Here is a 14918-nt window from a genome sequence, read left to right on the forward strand (position 1 = left end):
GAGCAGATAAGATGCCTGGAGAGAGAACAGGCTGCGTGGGGGGAGACGATCGATATTATTATATGTCCACGACGATACGGACGAACAACGCTTCTTTTCATCCATCCGCGCCGGGATCCAGGACCAAGCTCTTCCACTGCCAGACAGACGGACGGAGGCAGAAAACGGGTGGCTCGGCAGGAAACGCCGAGTTGATGAGAAATCCGCCCGGCGACTGGAATGGCGGCTTCTGTGGTAAAATTACGCGATTGGCGGTGAGCGGAGGCCAGCTGGTGGAGACTTCCGAAAACCTTGACGACAGCCTTATGGTAAACTATGTACAGTAAGATACTCCGCCGTACGGAGTATGTACTCGTTACGTGTATGTATTTCGTTACGTGACCGCCTGGGCTAGCTTGGTCCCGATCGCCGGGGCCAGAGCAACGATCAGTCAGCAGCAAGAGAGAAAAAAAAAAAATTGACTCTGCCAGCCATACGGACGAATGGTCTGCCCGTCCAATTAAGCGCGTCCTGCCCGCTGCGCCCTGCCCTCGCGGCACGCCCAGGGTGGTCGAGGAGCCGGGCCTGAATATGTCTGCCTGGGGACTCCTCTTGGTATTTCCTCGTAACAAGACTCACGTACGGGAGTCCCGTAAGTCATAAAATGTGGAAGCGAACTTTTTTCCCCATTTCAGGGCTCTTGGTCGTGAAAAGACCGGGGCATATGACCCTGCTGGTCGGACTGGCATTGCTGGAGACGCCGACTGCCCGGTGCCCAAACGAGTTTCCTGGATCACGGGAGTCGAAACCAGAAGCTTGAACGAGCCTCCGGGTCTCCGTGCAGCCCGACAGCTGGTTGTGTGGTCCAGACCTTACCGTTTTGGTGCTGTTTATCCGTCTTGGCGTCGTGTAATCTCCATCGGAATTACCAAGCTCGTGCCGGTTTTGGCGAGCAATTATGACATCTCCGCGGTGACAAATCAGTTGCGGCTCGCGCCTTGATGACTCAGAGCAAAACTTCCATCCCAAAGTCCTCTTGTATCGAGTACTGTACCTCTTTATAATCAGGAGGGAATCTGGAATGTCCCAAAATGCTACAATCATAACTCCGTATAAGGCCTGGAGTAGCGCAGGAGGCAGGTCGCTTTAATAAGCTCCTTGACTTGACGGAGGCTTGCGCGAGAACCACTGTGGAATAGGAACATTCAGATTCCTCCGTGAATCCCCCTTGTAACCCGTACTCGGTACGGAGTAAATCAGAAGTAGGTTACGGAGTACACGTTTTCCCAACTTGGCTGATTACTCATTTCAATCTTTCCGCGCTGTTCGCCGTCCTGTACGGATTACAGAGTGATTACAGTCTCGACTCTCGTCGATTTCTCCATTTCTCCCGCACAGAGATCGCAGAGTTGGACTGACTTTCCCCAAGTCATCGATTCCAAGCAGCGCATCGTCGTCTTGCAGGCTCAAGTCGTCGTTTTTGTTTTTTTATTTCGCATCCACGGAGAAAGGGGAGAGTCTGGAGTTGCATTCGCCACGTTTTGCCTCTCGGCCACAACACAGACCACATCCAAAAAAAATTTGCTGTCAAAAAAAAGAGATCTAGTCCCCGCCACGCCCAGAAGCCCACAGCGGGGATCGACTGCCGCTATACGGATACGGCGCCAGCCAAAGAGCTCAATCTCTGACGCCTCATGTGATCCAGCAGAAACTGAGGTGTCCAATTTTCTTACTTAATATCTGCTTCTCCGCCGTGCGTAGCCGCGGCTCAGAGAGCCAGGCCTCTCAAGAAACGGTGTGTCTCAAAAAAAGGAAAAATCTGCACTGCAATGGGGCAAAGTCTCGCCAACCGACCTTGTTGCCTGAGAAACGTGAGCCAGAACGCACAGTGTCCTGGACTTCTCTTTCTTTGTCTTTCGCAGGGTTCCAGCCCGCTTGAGCGGTCGGTCTCAAGGACATGGATCTCTGGCGTGGGAGCCGAGGCGGTCTGTTTAACGTTGTGCTGCCAGCTGTTCGCTAGCTTGCTGGAGCCTGTCGGTGAACGGTGACCTCCGCTCGTATCGTTCAAACACGTTTGCGGCGCGATCCTTTCAAATTGAGTTCTGCATCATGTTCAGCCACAAAGGCGGGAGTCTCGTCAGGAACAACCTGTCCATTGGCTCGCGGCTGGGAGTAAACCTTGTTCGTCACATAATGACGGCCTGCCCCGGTCCTCTCTTCCTCTCTCTCTCGTTCCTCTTTTCTTTTCTTTTCTTTTCTTTTTTTTCAATTAAACCTTTCAGGAGCACCGCCCCTGGCAATACTTCAACAAGTCAGATCATGGGCAACCCCGGTCATCCCGGGATTCAGGTCCTCGTGCATTATTTTTACCTATTTCGTGGCATGATTTCCCGGTTACGTGGCACTGGATCCCATCCATTTCGCTCACAGGTAGCGAACAAATGGGCTCGCTGCACATCCAATATCCTATTTTAATCTTGTGATGATTGATTGGCTTGCCCGAGCTCGCGATTGCAACCAACCCGGCAATCGACAGTTGGCATTGAACATCTGATTTAATCTGATCTCCTCCGGCGTCGCACATGCGGAGGAAATGCTACTTTGCATCTTACCGGGGACAGAGTCAATTTATCCCACAGTTAAGTTATATCTTCTTCTTTGTCTCCAAAGATGCATGGGGTTTCACGACCCACAAAATTCAAGCGATCTGTGCGTTCGAAAACCTGCATCTCAATGCATGATTTCTCCAGCCTAAATGACAGAAGGGAAAGGGCGTGTCCAATTGAGAAGAATTACAAATGTGCGGAGATTTCGCATGCGGTATGAAATGATACCAAATACGGAGTGATAGAGCCAATAAACCAGTCGGTCTGGTGCAAGCAATTTCTGCATTCTTTTCTGCAGGCTTTGTTCGAATTGCTCTGCTCTGTTTTCCTGAAAATGCAGTTTACCGGCCTTTTAAAACAAAAACATGGCGCCTCCTTGGTTCAGTCTCATCTTTTAGTTTCGGTCGCGGCGCCGCCTTCGTCTTCCTGATGAATATCAATATTCCCCTAAATGACAGTTCTAATGAGAAATTGATCATGAGAAACAACTTGTAGGATTGCACTGTTGAACGCTGAAAGTGCTGCAGATACTGCCAGAACAGTATAAAAATGAAGATGTGTCATGGTCTTGTCGAGAATAAGAAGATGCTACTGATCACTCGTGAACACGACTCCCGATGCACGAACGCGGAGATTAAAGGCACCCGCCTGCACAAGTTACACGATGACCCCACCGATCAGAAGGATATGATTTCTATCCGATTTCTCAACAAGGATGACAAACATGTTGGCACCGGCCATTTGCACGAGGATGGGATGTCCAAATCCTGATACTGGCAGTCGCCGGGATGCGCATCAAACGGCTATGACTTCAGAGCTCGCTTCAGTTCCCGCTTTTAGCCCAGCTGGTCATTCAAACAGGGATCGTTAAGAAGTTCTCTAGCAGTCTTTCGCTCCTCGGGCAGCCACTTAAGCATGGACCGGGTGAAGCGGAGAAATGATATCTTCTCTGTTCCCTCTAAAGGAGTCTCAAGGCTCTCCAACGAAATATTGGATATATTCTCGTGCATATCTGCCCTCCACTTGTCTTTATACACGTCCGTGTGAGCTTTAATTGCCACCCATAAACTAAACGGAGCAAACTGCCATCAGCATCAAAGCATTGCCAAGTCATCTCACTGCGCAGCATGAACTCCTCTTTGGAGGAGGGCCCAGTAATACAACTATCTGAGCTATGTGCTTGAAAGGATCATAATTGCCCTTTTCCATCTAGGAGGTTATCAAACATATGTTTTTCCTTGGAAGAGGTCCCAGATCTAACATAAGTGAGCAACATCAAACCCTTGCATAAAAGATATCACATACTTACAAGTGTAGCGACTTTCGATATATCCACGGGCGAACCCCATCGCATCTCAAAAGGTATATCCGGCGCCCTGTAAATATGTGTCTGGACAAATGGACCTCTTTGTTGAACTTGTCCAATTCTGGCCTCTCTGAAATCACACAAGACTGGATCTCCCCACTCGCCATTCTTCGGCTTGCCAAAGCTGCGAGACCTGTAGATGACACGCTTGTCATCAGTAATCTTCCTCGGACACTGATGTTCCATTTCTGCTTTTTTGAAGTCCTCAAGCATTGACTGGTTTTCCACCAAATGAACGTTCCGCCTAGACGGCGAAAGCGCGACATGTCTCCCTTGGGTTCCCATTTACCGGTTGTCCAGAACCAGGCCTTGAAGTGAGCGAGACTGCATTTGAGGTTTATGTTTGAGGCGGCCAAAACTGGCTACTCGTGACATGAGGAGCTAGGTCGGAGTAAGGAGTTGCTGACCGCCTCAAGAGGGCGGCGTTATTACCCAGCATCAGAGATGCCAACTGACGGTCATCTTAAAGGGAACGTCAGTTCCCATACGGGAAATTTGGAGGTTGTTGGAATAGTAGATGTTCATCGGTATCTGAAATTATACAGTTGACCAACTACTCCGTACTTAATAACCATAGCCACCTTACTACTTCGTATTGAGACCGAAGATCGCCAAGCATCTCAACAGCAACTTGGGATCCCTCCTCAATTTTGACTGCATCTTCGTCTTCTAGTGGTCGACCGAGCCGACTTCACCTCAGAAATTATCTCCCCCCTATTATTAGTGAGAGGCAACATACGTGCTCGCAGACTCTGCAACTTTTGCTTTCTGCAACTTTCAATTCATTTCTTGCATGCAGATCTCGAGCACCGCTTTTCAGTGCTGTGTTCTTCTGCGCGAGGAAAAACTCCAGCTTGAGTTGCTCATGGTTTAGCTCTCTAACCGTGCGGATAGGTCCAAATTTATCCTCCTGTTCCTCGAGAGCGCGAGCCAGAGCTTCACATATGCGATGGAACTTAGCAAGTCAAGCGCAGCCCAAGGGACAAAGCATACAGTTCATTCTCTTGAACCACGTCGTTTTTCGATTCATCGCTCTCCATGACTGACTGCAAAGCCGTCATTGACCATTTTCTATGATTGACAACCTTTCCTGTCGGTCCGTCAGGCATCGCCGGTGACTCTGCACTGGCGTCTTTCACGTCAGTCTGCTGGAGTATGGCGATTCTCATAGCCTCAGGGATTCCCGAATCAGCTTCTCAGTCATTGCATCGAGAATAGCTGTGGAGCCAACCGCAAAGTTCCAATCTTTTGCATTCATATTACACATCCATCATCTTAGTGAAATGAAGAGAGTGAGAAAGAAACAAGGGTCAGTGCATGCAGTCGACTTCCCCCGGCCATTCCTCCCGACAAGCCCGTAGTACACACCGGCCTTTAAGCGTAAACAGGCATATGAGAGGATCTCCTTTCCTCGGCTTTTGGCCTTTTGTTTGCGCGGTTTTGCGGGAACGCCTGGGTTCCATGTGGGCTCCGCAGATGATATAAGTATGTCGAGACCCTGGACGTCGATCTAGTTATATATATGTAACTTTTGATGATGTGAGTGTCATCGATAATGTATCACCATTCGTTTCTTTTGCAACACGTACTTCTCCGGAAGCCTTATCATCTCGTAAATGGAAACGGGTTCGTTTACATGTAGCAAGTACGGTTAGGCTGGCAGGTCGGGCCTCATTTGACAAAAACTGCACGGAAGAAACTGCTGCTGCAAGTAGCCTCGTTGCTTTACGGTAGGCTTGATCGTTTGTATAGTATGTCTTGCGGTATCTAGACTTGTTGCTGTTCTCCAATCTTGACCACTTGATGAAAAGCGTCGTTAACTACTAACCTAATTCGCTCCATTCGTAGGAATCCAGAAACTGGCACCGACGTCGTAGGCTGAGAGCGTCCTCAAGAACATTAAGCCACTGTATCGTGTATCGTAGGATGCCATGATGTAAGAAAGCCCTGGGAATATTCCTTTTCGCTTCGATCAGGCCGGACACTATTTTCAGACTAGGGAGATATTTCTGTACATCATAGAAGATAGGAAGGCTCACAAAGTCCCAGTGCTCATTCCCACAAGTTGCATATACGATATTCTACTAGGGCTTGCCCCCCGCTTGACGCTATATTCGATAAGATGGGAAAACAAAAGGAACTAAAATGAATTCCATCCTAGCCCAATCGTAGCGTAAAGCCTGCTCCAGCCTCCATTCCACTTTCTGCACCACCTCCTCCCCCAAAAACATTCGCGAAGTCCAAACTCGGCGCCTCTTCGCCTCTCTTGGGCGCCTCGGGTGTATCTCGCTTCCTTCGTTTTTCCATGCCTGCCTTGGATGGGAACGTAGGGAACATCTCTTTTGGTTTTGGTTTGGGATCCTCACGAAAGTAAGGGTAAGAGAGGCAATCTTTCGCTGTAGGTCGGGATGCAGGGTTGAGCGCCAGGAGGTCGGAAAGGAGCGTTAGGCCGGCGGTGGTAAGGTATGGAAACTTGGAGCGGGGTAGGAGCGGGACGTTGGTGGAGCGCTTCGAGGAGGTGGTGGAGGAGGGTGGAAGGCGGAGGGATTTTGCGTTGGGTAGGGAGCGGAAGCCGGGCCAGATTTGTGAATTGGGAGGGCCGGTGAGTTTGAATATCTGGTTGATAGCGTTAAGAAACCTGTACGACGAAAAAGGGCAATTATCTGACCGGTATGTACCTCTGATAGCTGCTCAACTTCATTCTTCCCTTGTAGAAGCGGTTCTTTAGTGAGCAGTTCGCCAAATATACAGCCAATACTCCACATATCAATTTCTGGGCCGTATTTCTCTGCGCCGAGGAGAAGTTCCGGCGATCTATACCACAAGGTCACCACCAACTGGGTCAATTTGGGTGGCGGGTCACCATAGTATCTAGCCATGCCGAAATCCGCAAGCTTGATTTCGCCGCGATTATTCATTAAAAGGTTCGATGTCTTTAGGTCGCGGTGCATAATCCAATGCGAGTGAAGGAACTCAGCCGCAGACATAATCTGCAGCAACAGGGTCTTCGTCTCGGACGGCAGGAATGGTTCGCGCATATCGTCGAGGAGGGTCTTCAGGTCATGCTCCAGGAAGTCCATAACCAAAAATACGCTGCGAAAATAGGAAGTAGTTGCAAAGGAAATGGTTAATGTCACTCTGGTATCTGGGCTTTTCAAATAAAAGGGGAGTATCCAAAAAGTAACTTGCGGAGCTTACTCGTCCATAGTATCTCCCATCACGACTTCTCGCAATCTAACGATGTGCGGATGACGAGATTCCTGTAATGTTTGAATCTCTCTGAGTCCAGTAATCGGGAATCCATCGTACGTATTATCCATCTTGAGCTTCTTGATCGCGACGATCTCTCCCGAAGTGACTTCTTTGGCTCTCGAAACCCAACCGTAGGATCCCTCTTCAATAGCATTTAGTCTCTCATAGTTGTCTACATGGCGACACGGACCCCATTCCGAACCGGGAAACTGAAGCAGGGCGCCGGGTTTATCTTCAGCAACGACGCGTTGAGTATCGCCCCTATCGATCGACAGTCTTCTTCTCTTCACTGGTCGCTCTGCGCTGCCTTCGCGTACTCGAGATTCAGCCGCGCCATTTGCATCCGCCGCCTCGCTGGCAAGTGTAGGAGGATTAGCTCGTCTTTGGGCTTCTTCGAGTTGGCGCTGCTTCTCCGCCTTTGCTTGTTTCTTCTTTTCCTTCTCGCGCTTTTTCTGTTCGAGGTATGCTTGGGTGTCGGCGTCATCCTCTACCCACCGGGATTTGGGAGCAGACGACATTGTACCCAGCTTCCTGACTGTGGGACAGGAGGGACTGTAGCCTGTCTGGGATCAATTGCAGATTCCTCTACCATCCGCCGCTTTGTCTTCAAGCAGCTGCTGTCACGGCTCCCCAAACACTCGGAACGCATTATCATTGTCCCGGTCTCCTAATTACTCACCCAGAGCATTCACTGCGGTGGGCTGTTAATATTGTCACGGAACAATTATGCTGCAGCATCACTAATTGCTGCGAAACTCGATGCGTGGCATGCAGCTAACGTATTGCCAGATGTTGACTCTGTCAGGCTCGGAAGGCAAACTGGAGAGCTCTAGAGGATAGCACCGAGCGGGATCTGGATTAGCCGTGTGGACGCTGATTATCAATTCTCGGAGTGGGCTAACAACCGCGAGTTAACCCCGTCCAGCGACCCCACCACAACCCAGAGGCGAGCATTACCTGCCATGGAGGTTTGCTTCGTCCATTTCATAGTTACTTCGCGTATTTATTATTAACATTTGGGGATCACGGCTTTTGGCACAATAGTACGGTGGTCGCGAGATTCGCCTTCTCCACTTGCCATGATTGAACCTTTCCAGGTAATGATGCTCATACCATCTCTACTCCTCGTGCTATGCGGTTACTGATATGGCCCAGGCGACTTTTGCAGTGCCTTTGACCTGCGAAAGCTGCATCAAAGATATTTCAAAACCTTTATATGAGCTCGATGGTATCGTCCGGCCTGGCCTTCTGCTCCGAACTCGCTACTAAGGGATGAATACTTAGGGATCAGGAGCGTCGAGGCGAACCTGAAAGATCAACTGGTATTAGTTGAGGGGACCGCTGCACCTTCAGCCATTGTAGCAGCGATTCAAAACACCGGGCGGGACGCGATCCTCCGTGGAAGCGGAAAGTCCAACAGTATGTCATGCTGCCGGATGTTGTTTCTTTCAGATGCTATTGTCACAAAGGGATTATGCTAACCGCGTGGCCAGACGCCTCGGTTTGTATACTAGAAACTCACGCAAACGTTCCAATTTCAATACGAGGCCTTGCGCGGATGGTTCAAATTTCCGATAAGCGCACTCTAGTTGACTTAACGATCAACGGGCTATCTCCCGGTCAGTATTGGGCCACCGTGCGCGACACAGGCGACATCTCCCGAGGTCCGAGTTCTACGGGCGGAATATGGGAGGCTCTGAAACAGAAGCTCCAAGGGGCCGAGGAGCCAAGAGGCATCTTCGGAACAGTGGACGTTGACGAGGAGGGTAAGGGGAATGTGTTTCTTGACCGTCCTGTGGCGGTTTGGGAATTGATTGGCAGGAGCATGGTTGTGTCGAAAAATAAAGAGGGACCATTCAAGGAGGATGATCCGAACACCATTGTCGGCGTGATTGCCCGAAGCGCTGGCGTCTGGGACAACGATAAAATGGTCTGTTCGTGCTCTGGCAAGAATGTTTGGGAGGAACGCAAGGAGCAGGTTTCCAGGGGTATGGTATGATGCAAATGGGACTCGCCTTACCGACGAGTGCGAGCTGTACATTAGACCACATGGGCCTATCCGCATTTCGTTTCTCGCATCGATTGGTTCTCGAAATGCACACTCTGCCCTAGTTGATCCATCTTGATCTGATCAATGTTGGAGTTCCAGAATTGCGCTCTCCGGCTGCAACAAAACTTTGTCACACACTACCTAGATAATGAATCATGATAAGGACATTGTTATGAAATACTAGTAAGGGAAAAAAGAAAAGGATCTGGCCTCAAAATAGACGGGTCGAGGAATTAGTATTATAGAATTCTGACACCTGTCACTTCGTGTGGAAGGCAGAGCTCCATCTTCCGTGGTCAGCTTAAACAACCGCGGTTTGAGATTCCCGCTTGTTTCTCACACCAGAGACTGAGGATTAAGGACTAATGTTGCAGGTTGATACCTGGCGTTAGGTAATGCCATTCCTGCTGGCACATTTATCTTGTTCAGTTCATTATGCATAGAATTCGCCAAGGGGACGAGACTCTTCTCGCGGGGGGGTTGGAGCAGCGGCCCTTCGGTCCTGAGAAGCATGGAGGGGTATCGCACTCACCACCCAATAACGAAGGCATTCTCCCGGAGTTGAATGTGGCGTGATGCACGAAGTGCAGGCTGCTGTGGTCGCCCATCGCTGCATCCCGTCAAGCAGCCCTTGGTAACCACCCAGAGTCCCGTTTTCCTTGCTGCTTGGGAGGAGCTGCACGCCACTTTGACCATCCCCAATCACCCATCACGAGCCAATGGGCTCTGCATGGCGGTGATTTCTGCAACAAAACAGCGAATCGGAGCGCATCACTGGACTGAAGCCAGACTGTGGAGTCCGGGTGTCCGGCCATTCGCGAATTCTGACTCGATGGTCGTGTTGCATTTGAGACTTGGCTTGCCCATGAGGGGGTGCCAGTCTCGGTCCGCCAATCTGTCTTGGAACATGAACCCTTGCATTCTGCGACGCTATGTGTGATAAGCGGATGGTTTGATGCTGGCGTACGCTGGGACTCCTCGCTCTTTATCAATTTTAAGGGAAAACGACAGTCTTGCCCCCGATGTGTGGCTCACTCCACGGCTGACTTCGACCGGCCCCCGATTCCACTAGGTACACACCCCCAAGGATGACCTGATCATAGCCACTGGAATGTCCGAGTAATTTGATAGGGGTTCTCTCGGTCATTACCGCTTCTTCTCTGCCATCTTCTTTTTTTTCTATTTCTGTCTTCTCGCCCTCTGGATGCGCCGCCCTCGCTTTAATTACGCCCCTCGGTCCTAGCCGCCCACCGCCTCCGCACTGTGATTCCGGGCCAGCAAATACCAACTAGTCGATTGCTTCTTTTGAATCATTCGAGTTCTGTTCGGCCTACGCTAAAGAGTTCACGTCTTTTTACTGGCTGTAGTTGAGCGAGCGAGATTTCTGCATATCACCAGTGGCAGGGCACAAAGTGCATCACACGCACCAAGGGAAGGGGACAAAAGAAAAGTGGATTGACAGGTTCCAAACCGGATTGGAAGTGCTATAATTGGGCCGTACATATTTGACTTGCTCATTGCCCCGCCAGAGCTTGTCACTTTTTTTCCTTTCCGGAATTTCGTCCCTTGCTTGATAGTACTACTGGGCTCTGAGGATACATTCGCTTTTCATCACGTATTGCGCATTACTTGGAATACGACGGACATCGGCCGTCAGCTCGGTTTTCGGGCAACCTAGAACCCTCGAAGGTGCCGCTGTGCGCGCCTTGAGAAGAATCTCGTCATGTCCTTGAAACAGGTGGGTTATTCGGGTGCCGTCGTTTTTGCTCCATGCACTTTAGCTGATAGCAATGCCCGCGGAATAGGAAATAGAGACGTGGGTCCAAGCCCTTGGCCACTACGACAACAATGAATTCGAAGAGGCGCTTAAAGCGTTCGGGAATATCGCTGATACATCGAAGATTTTATTCAACTGTGGTGTGATCTATGCTACGTTGGGAGAGCATGCAAAAGCTGTATGATTTTGGAAGCGATTTTCCTCGATGACGCCTCTTTGCTAACCTCTCTTCTTTTCTAGGTGGACTTCTATCAGAGAGCCATCGCACTCGACAAGTACTTCGCGATTGCGTATTTCCAGGAAGGTGTTTCTAACTTTCTGCTTGGCGATTTCGAAGAAGCGTTGGTAAATTTCAACGATACCCTACTTTATCTAAGAGGAAACACGTCCATCGATTATGAGCAACTGGGGCTCAAGTTTCAGCTGTACTCCTGCGAAGTCCTCTTCAATCGAGGACTATCGTATATCTATCTCAACCAGGTCGAACAGGGGATGCAAGATCTCGATTTCGCATCCAAGGAGAAATTCAAGCCAGATCACGATGTTATCGACGAAGCGATAAGGGAAAGTGCAGAGGTGATTATGTCACTTCAAGCTGAATCTGAGCATTGCTGAAGTGTGTAATAGGGTTATACTGTTTTCTCCATTCCGGTTGGCGTTGTTTACCGCCCAAGTGATGCGAAAGTGAAGAACTTGAAGACCAAAGAGTACTTGGGCAAGGCCAGGCTAGTCGCCGCCTCAGACCGCGGAAATGCGTTCATTGGATTTCAGGGCTCTGAGATCAAGCGGACCAGAACGCTTGATACTTCGAAAGACGATAGGCCTCCGGATGCAATCTCATATGCAGCTACGAACTTGGTACAGAAGAACTTGGTCGGCAGAACTCGACAACAGTCTGAACCACCAATAAACCGGAATATGTTTCCCCCAACGCCGCCTCCTGATAGCGATAAGCCCCAGTCCTTCTTCGGCGGCAGCTCGAGTGGTAACCTATCCGTGAAGCCGTTGAGATCCGCCTCTGTACGGGAACCGCCATTCCCCGTCGCTCAACGACGTATGGACGATGGAGACAGGGTGGATGCACCTCCAGTCGACAAGCTAAGAATTGGGCCGACTCGATCGGCCTCGGAGTCACGAGGACCAGCAACAAGACCGCAATTTCCTGTCAAAGCACGCAATCCAAATAACCAACCTTTGTATCGCGAGACCACAGGACCCCGCCGTCAAAACACCTCGACGTTTATTCCCTTATCAGAAGAAGAAGATGCTGGCGCCGTCTACGACATGTATGCGAGTTCTGAAGCCCCTAGGAGTGTTTATACACCTCGCTATAGAAATACCAGACAACCATCTTACCCGGAAGAAGATGGATATGAGAGCGACGCCTATGAAGATGATTCTATCGGTGATACACAGTTTGAAATGATTGGAGTACCGCCGCCCCCCGGAAGGCGCCCTACCAACTCTAGACGGTCAGATATCAAGAAAATCCGTGTAAAGGTCCATGCCGACCAAGATACCCGTTTCATTATGATTGGACCCGCTATAGAATTCGGTGCTCTCGAAGGAAAAATCCGGGAGAAGTTCGGCTTTAAATCTAAGCTGAAGATTAAAATGCGGGATGATGGAGACATGGTGACCCTGGGCGACCAGGACGATCTAGATATGCTTCTTTCAACGGCGAGACAGGCTGCAAGGAAGCAGGGTAATGACATGGGTAAACTGGAAGTAAGTCTTTTCTGGCTCCTGGCTATCTTAACGATAAACATGGAAAACTGACATGTTGCTTGCAGCTTTGGGTTAGCGAAGTGTAATTCTGACGAGTACTTTCTTTTCTTATCTCCCCTTTCTCTTCTAGATTACTTTGGAGCGTTCGAAACTCTTCCATTCTGCCTTAATTTATTAGCGAGGTGTTTTCTTGAGGCATCCCCCTTTGACGAAGCCATCGTGTTTTGGGAAAAAAGAAAGAACCTCACGTGTCTCGACCAGATTTGCATTGTTTCAATTTCCTTTTGTACTTAACCATGACATGTGTCCTTGTGGCCTTTAGATGACACAAAGCAGCCATTGTTGGCATGAACAAACCCCTCCTGGCATATTTCCTGTAGGCTGTGCTCTGTAGCTAAACGCGAAATCAAACAACAGAACGAGACAAGAAAGCCCCTGGGAAGGCCGGAGTGGATGACTAAGCAGCATCGTGTCTTGTCCACATATCGTCATCTGAACTGGGCCACGATGCTTGTCGACAAGCAGTCCCATTGCACCTCCCAACTTAACCTCGGGAAAAGAATCATGAGCTGATGACAATGGCGGATATTACATTAATTGTTAATGGACTCCTCGAGTCCCACGGCGTGTCTGGAATTCCAAATATTGAAGATCGCCGGGCCAAATACCAAACAGTAGATGAGTTCCTCAAAGAAGCATACAGAATAGTACGTCTACATCCTCAGTGTCCCGCAGGGTTGTTCTGGGAAACGAAGTTGGATTTTTTTGCCCATCGCTAACCCCTCTCTTTCTTCCCTCAGAACTCCCACATCTCCTCTCTTCTGACGTATCTGAAATCAATCCGACAAGCCTACCTCTCAACCGCACCCCGTCGTCCTCCAGTGTCCCGCCGAGATACTCACCGGTCCTCCACATCAATCGCAAGCTTCAAATCCTCGTCCTCTATACAGACAGACCAGCACTTAACCGACGAAGAGCGTGACTCTATAGATTCCTCTACCGCCATATTGCTCCGCGACCTGTCCTCCTCTATAGAAAACCTCGCGTCCGCCGAAACCCTTCGGCAAGAGACGCAGGCGACTCTCCTGCGGAAGAAATTCGGATATAAATTTAATAGCAGAATATGGAAATGGGCCGGTGGCGATGGTCCGGAGGAGATGTCTCGGAGTCCTGAGGAGGAAGAGGCGGAAGATTCGGAGAAGACGATCAAGACGGTGAGGGAGAATGTGCTTTGGTTGCTGCGACGGAGGCTGGAAGCTGCGGCTGAGGCGCAGATGGCGATGGTGGAGAAGAGGATTGAGAGGGCGAAGGAGAAGGAGAAGAGTATTTTGTATAAGAGCGGGCATTCGGGGATGGTGGGTGGTGCGGGTGGGATGCAGGCTGGAGGGATTATATCTCAGACGATGATGGAAGATGATATGGGGAAGCCCAAGGTACCGATTCGAGTGCATGACCCGTCGATGGATAAAGAGATGATGGCGGATATCGAGTCGCAGCTTTCGCTGGAGCAGCTGCAGCTTTTTGCGCAGGAGAATGATACGATGCTGAAGCATTATGAGGACACACTGAGTAAGGTCCAGTAAGTCTCTACCTGCTACCTCGTCATCATTGTGGAGATTGAAGAGCTACTTCTACTATGGCTACGGCAAAAGTCTCTAACCACCAATGTTTTCTCTCTTGTTAGAAATGCCGAAAAGTCCCTACTGGAAATCAGTTCGCTACAACAGACTCTTGTTGCCCATCTTGCGACGCAGGAAGACTACATTAATCAATTGGTGACTGATGCGACCACCACTCATTCAAACGTCGGGCGTGGAAATCAGGAGCTAAAGCGCGCGAGCGAGAGAAGGAGCACAGCACAGGTAGTCTTTTGGGCCACCGCCGGACTATGCACGGGGCTCATTGTCTGGGATGCCATTTTCTAATCTTATCTTTGTATATAGATGATATCAACGAACCTGTAAAGATCCTTGGAGGTAATATCTCGTAGATACTGGTGGTCTGAGCCTGCCTTGCTGCTGATCGCTGGAGACATGAGATGTAAACGCTCCTCCAGTTGCTATAAACCATACTATAGATTACCTGTTAACTAAATGAGAATAATCTTGTACGGAATAAAGCCTCCATAATCGCCCTGGCAGGGAATTCCTTTCCAACAAC

At 49.7% G+C, this 14918-nt stretch overlaps 7 protein-coding genes across 7 annotated transcripts; 4 read left to right on the forward strand and 3 right to left on the reverse strand.

Moving 5' to 3' along the window:
• Positions 1-11: 11 nt before the first annotated feature.
• Positions 12-981, forward strand: CIMG_07874 (uncharacterized protein; the record flags this gene model as incomplete). The annotated part of the gene is made up of 2 exons (XM_001240710.2): positions 12-322; positions 675-981. 2 exons carry the CDS (start codon positions 12-14, stop codon positions 979-981), a joined length of 618 nt encoding a protein of 205 aa, XP_001240711.2.
• A 2427-nt stretch (positions 982-3408) lies between these two features.
• On the reverse strand, positions 3409-4297 carry CIMG_07872 (protein kinase). The gene is made up of 2 exons (XM_001240708.2): positions 3895-4297; positions 3409-3841 (listed from the first exon to the last, which is right to left on the reverse strand). The coding sequence occupies exons 1-2, from the start codon at positions 4215-4217 to the stop codon at positions 3775-3777; spliced, it is 390 nt and encodes a 129-aa protein (XP_001240709.2). The 5' UTR covers positions 4218-4297; the 3' UTR covers positions 3409-3774.
• A 1397-nt stretch (positions 4298-5694) lies between these two features.
• CIMG_07871 (CMGC/CDK protein kinase) lies at positions 5695-7991 on the reverse strand. The gene is made up of 3 exons (XM_001240707.2): positions 7150-7991; positions 6630-7044; positions 5695-6567 (listed from the first exon to the last, which is right to left on the reverse strand). The coding sequence occupies exons 1-3, from the start codon at positions 7719-7721 to the stop codon at positions 6109-6111; spliced, it is 1446 nt and encodes a 481-aa protein (XP_001240708.1). The 5' UTR covers positions 7722-7991; the 3' UTR covers positions 5695-6108.
• Positions 7992-8282: 291 nt separating this feature from the next.
• Positions 8283-9202, forward strand: CIMG_07870 (superoxide dismutase copper chaperone Lys7; the record flags this gene model as incomplete). The annotated part of the gene is made up of 4 exons (XM_001240706.2): positions 8283-8300; positions 8359-8431; positions 8488-8622; positions 8697-9202. 4 exons carry the CDS (start codon positions 8283-8285, stop codon positions 9200-9202), a joined length of 732 nt encoding a protein of 243 aa, XP_001240707.2.
• Positions 9203-9873: 671 nt separating this feature from the next.
• Positions 9874-10420, reverse strand: CIMG_13291 (uncharacterized protein; the record flags this gene model as incomplete). The annotated part of the gene is made up of 2 exons (XM_001240705.1): positions 9874-10183; positions 10404-10420. The coding sequence occupies 2 exons, from the start codon at positions 10418-10420 to the stop codon at positions 9874-9876; spliced, it is 327 nt and encodes a 108-aa protein (XP_001240706.1).
• Positions 10421-10976: 556 nt separating this feature from the next.
• Positions 10977-12844, forward strand: CIMG_07868 (NADPH oxidase regulator NoxR; the record flags this gene model as incomplete). The annotated part of the gene is made up of 5 exons (XM_001240704.1): positions 10977-10991; positions 11059-11208; positions 11271-11606; positions 11658-12758; positions 12824-12844. The coding sequence occupies 5 exons, from the start codon at positions 10977-10979 to the stop codon at positions 12842-12844; spliced, it is 1623 nt and encodes a 540-aa protein (XP_001240705.1).
• Positions 12845-13286: 442 nt separating this feature from the next.
• Positions 13287-14733, forward strand: CIMG_07867 (SNARE protein). Its single transcript, XM_001240703.2, has 3 exons — positions 13287-13465; positions 13559-14337; positions 14443-14733. Exons 1-3 carry the CDS (start codon positions 13331-13333, stop codon positions 14681-14683), a joined length of 1155 nt encoding a protein of 384 aa, XP_001240704.2. The 5' UTR covers positions 13287-13330; the 3' UTR covers positions 14684-14733.
• Positions 14734-14918: the final 185 nt, after the last annotated feature.

This window comes from Coccidioides immitis, assembly GCF_000149335.2.
Source record: "Coccidioides immitis RS genomic scaffold supercont3.3, whole genome shotgun sequence".
Taxonomy (NCBI): Eukaryota; Fungi; Ascomycota; class Eurotiomycetes; order Onygenales; family Onygenaceae; genus Coccidioides; species Coccidioides immitis.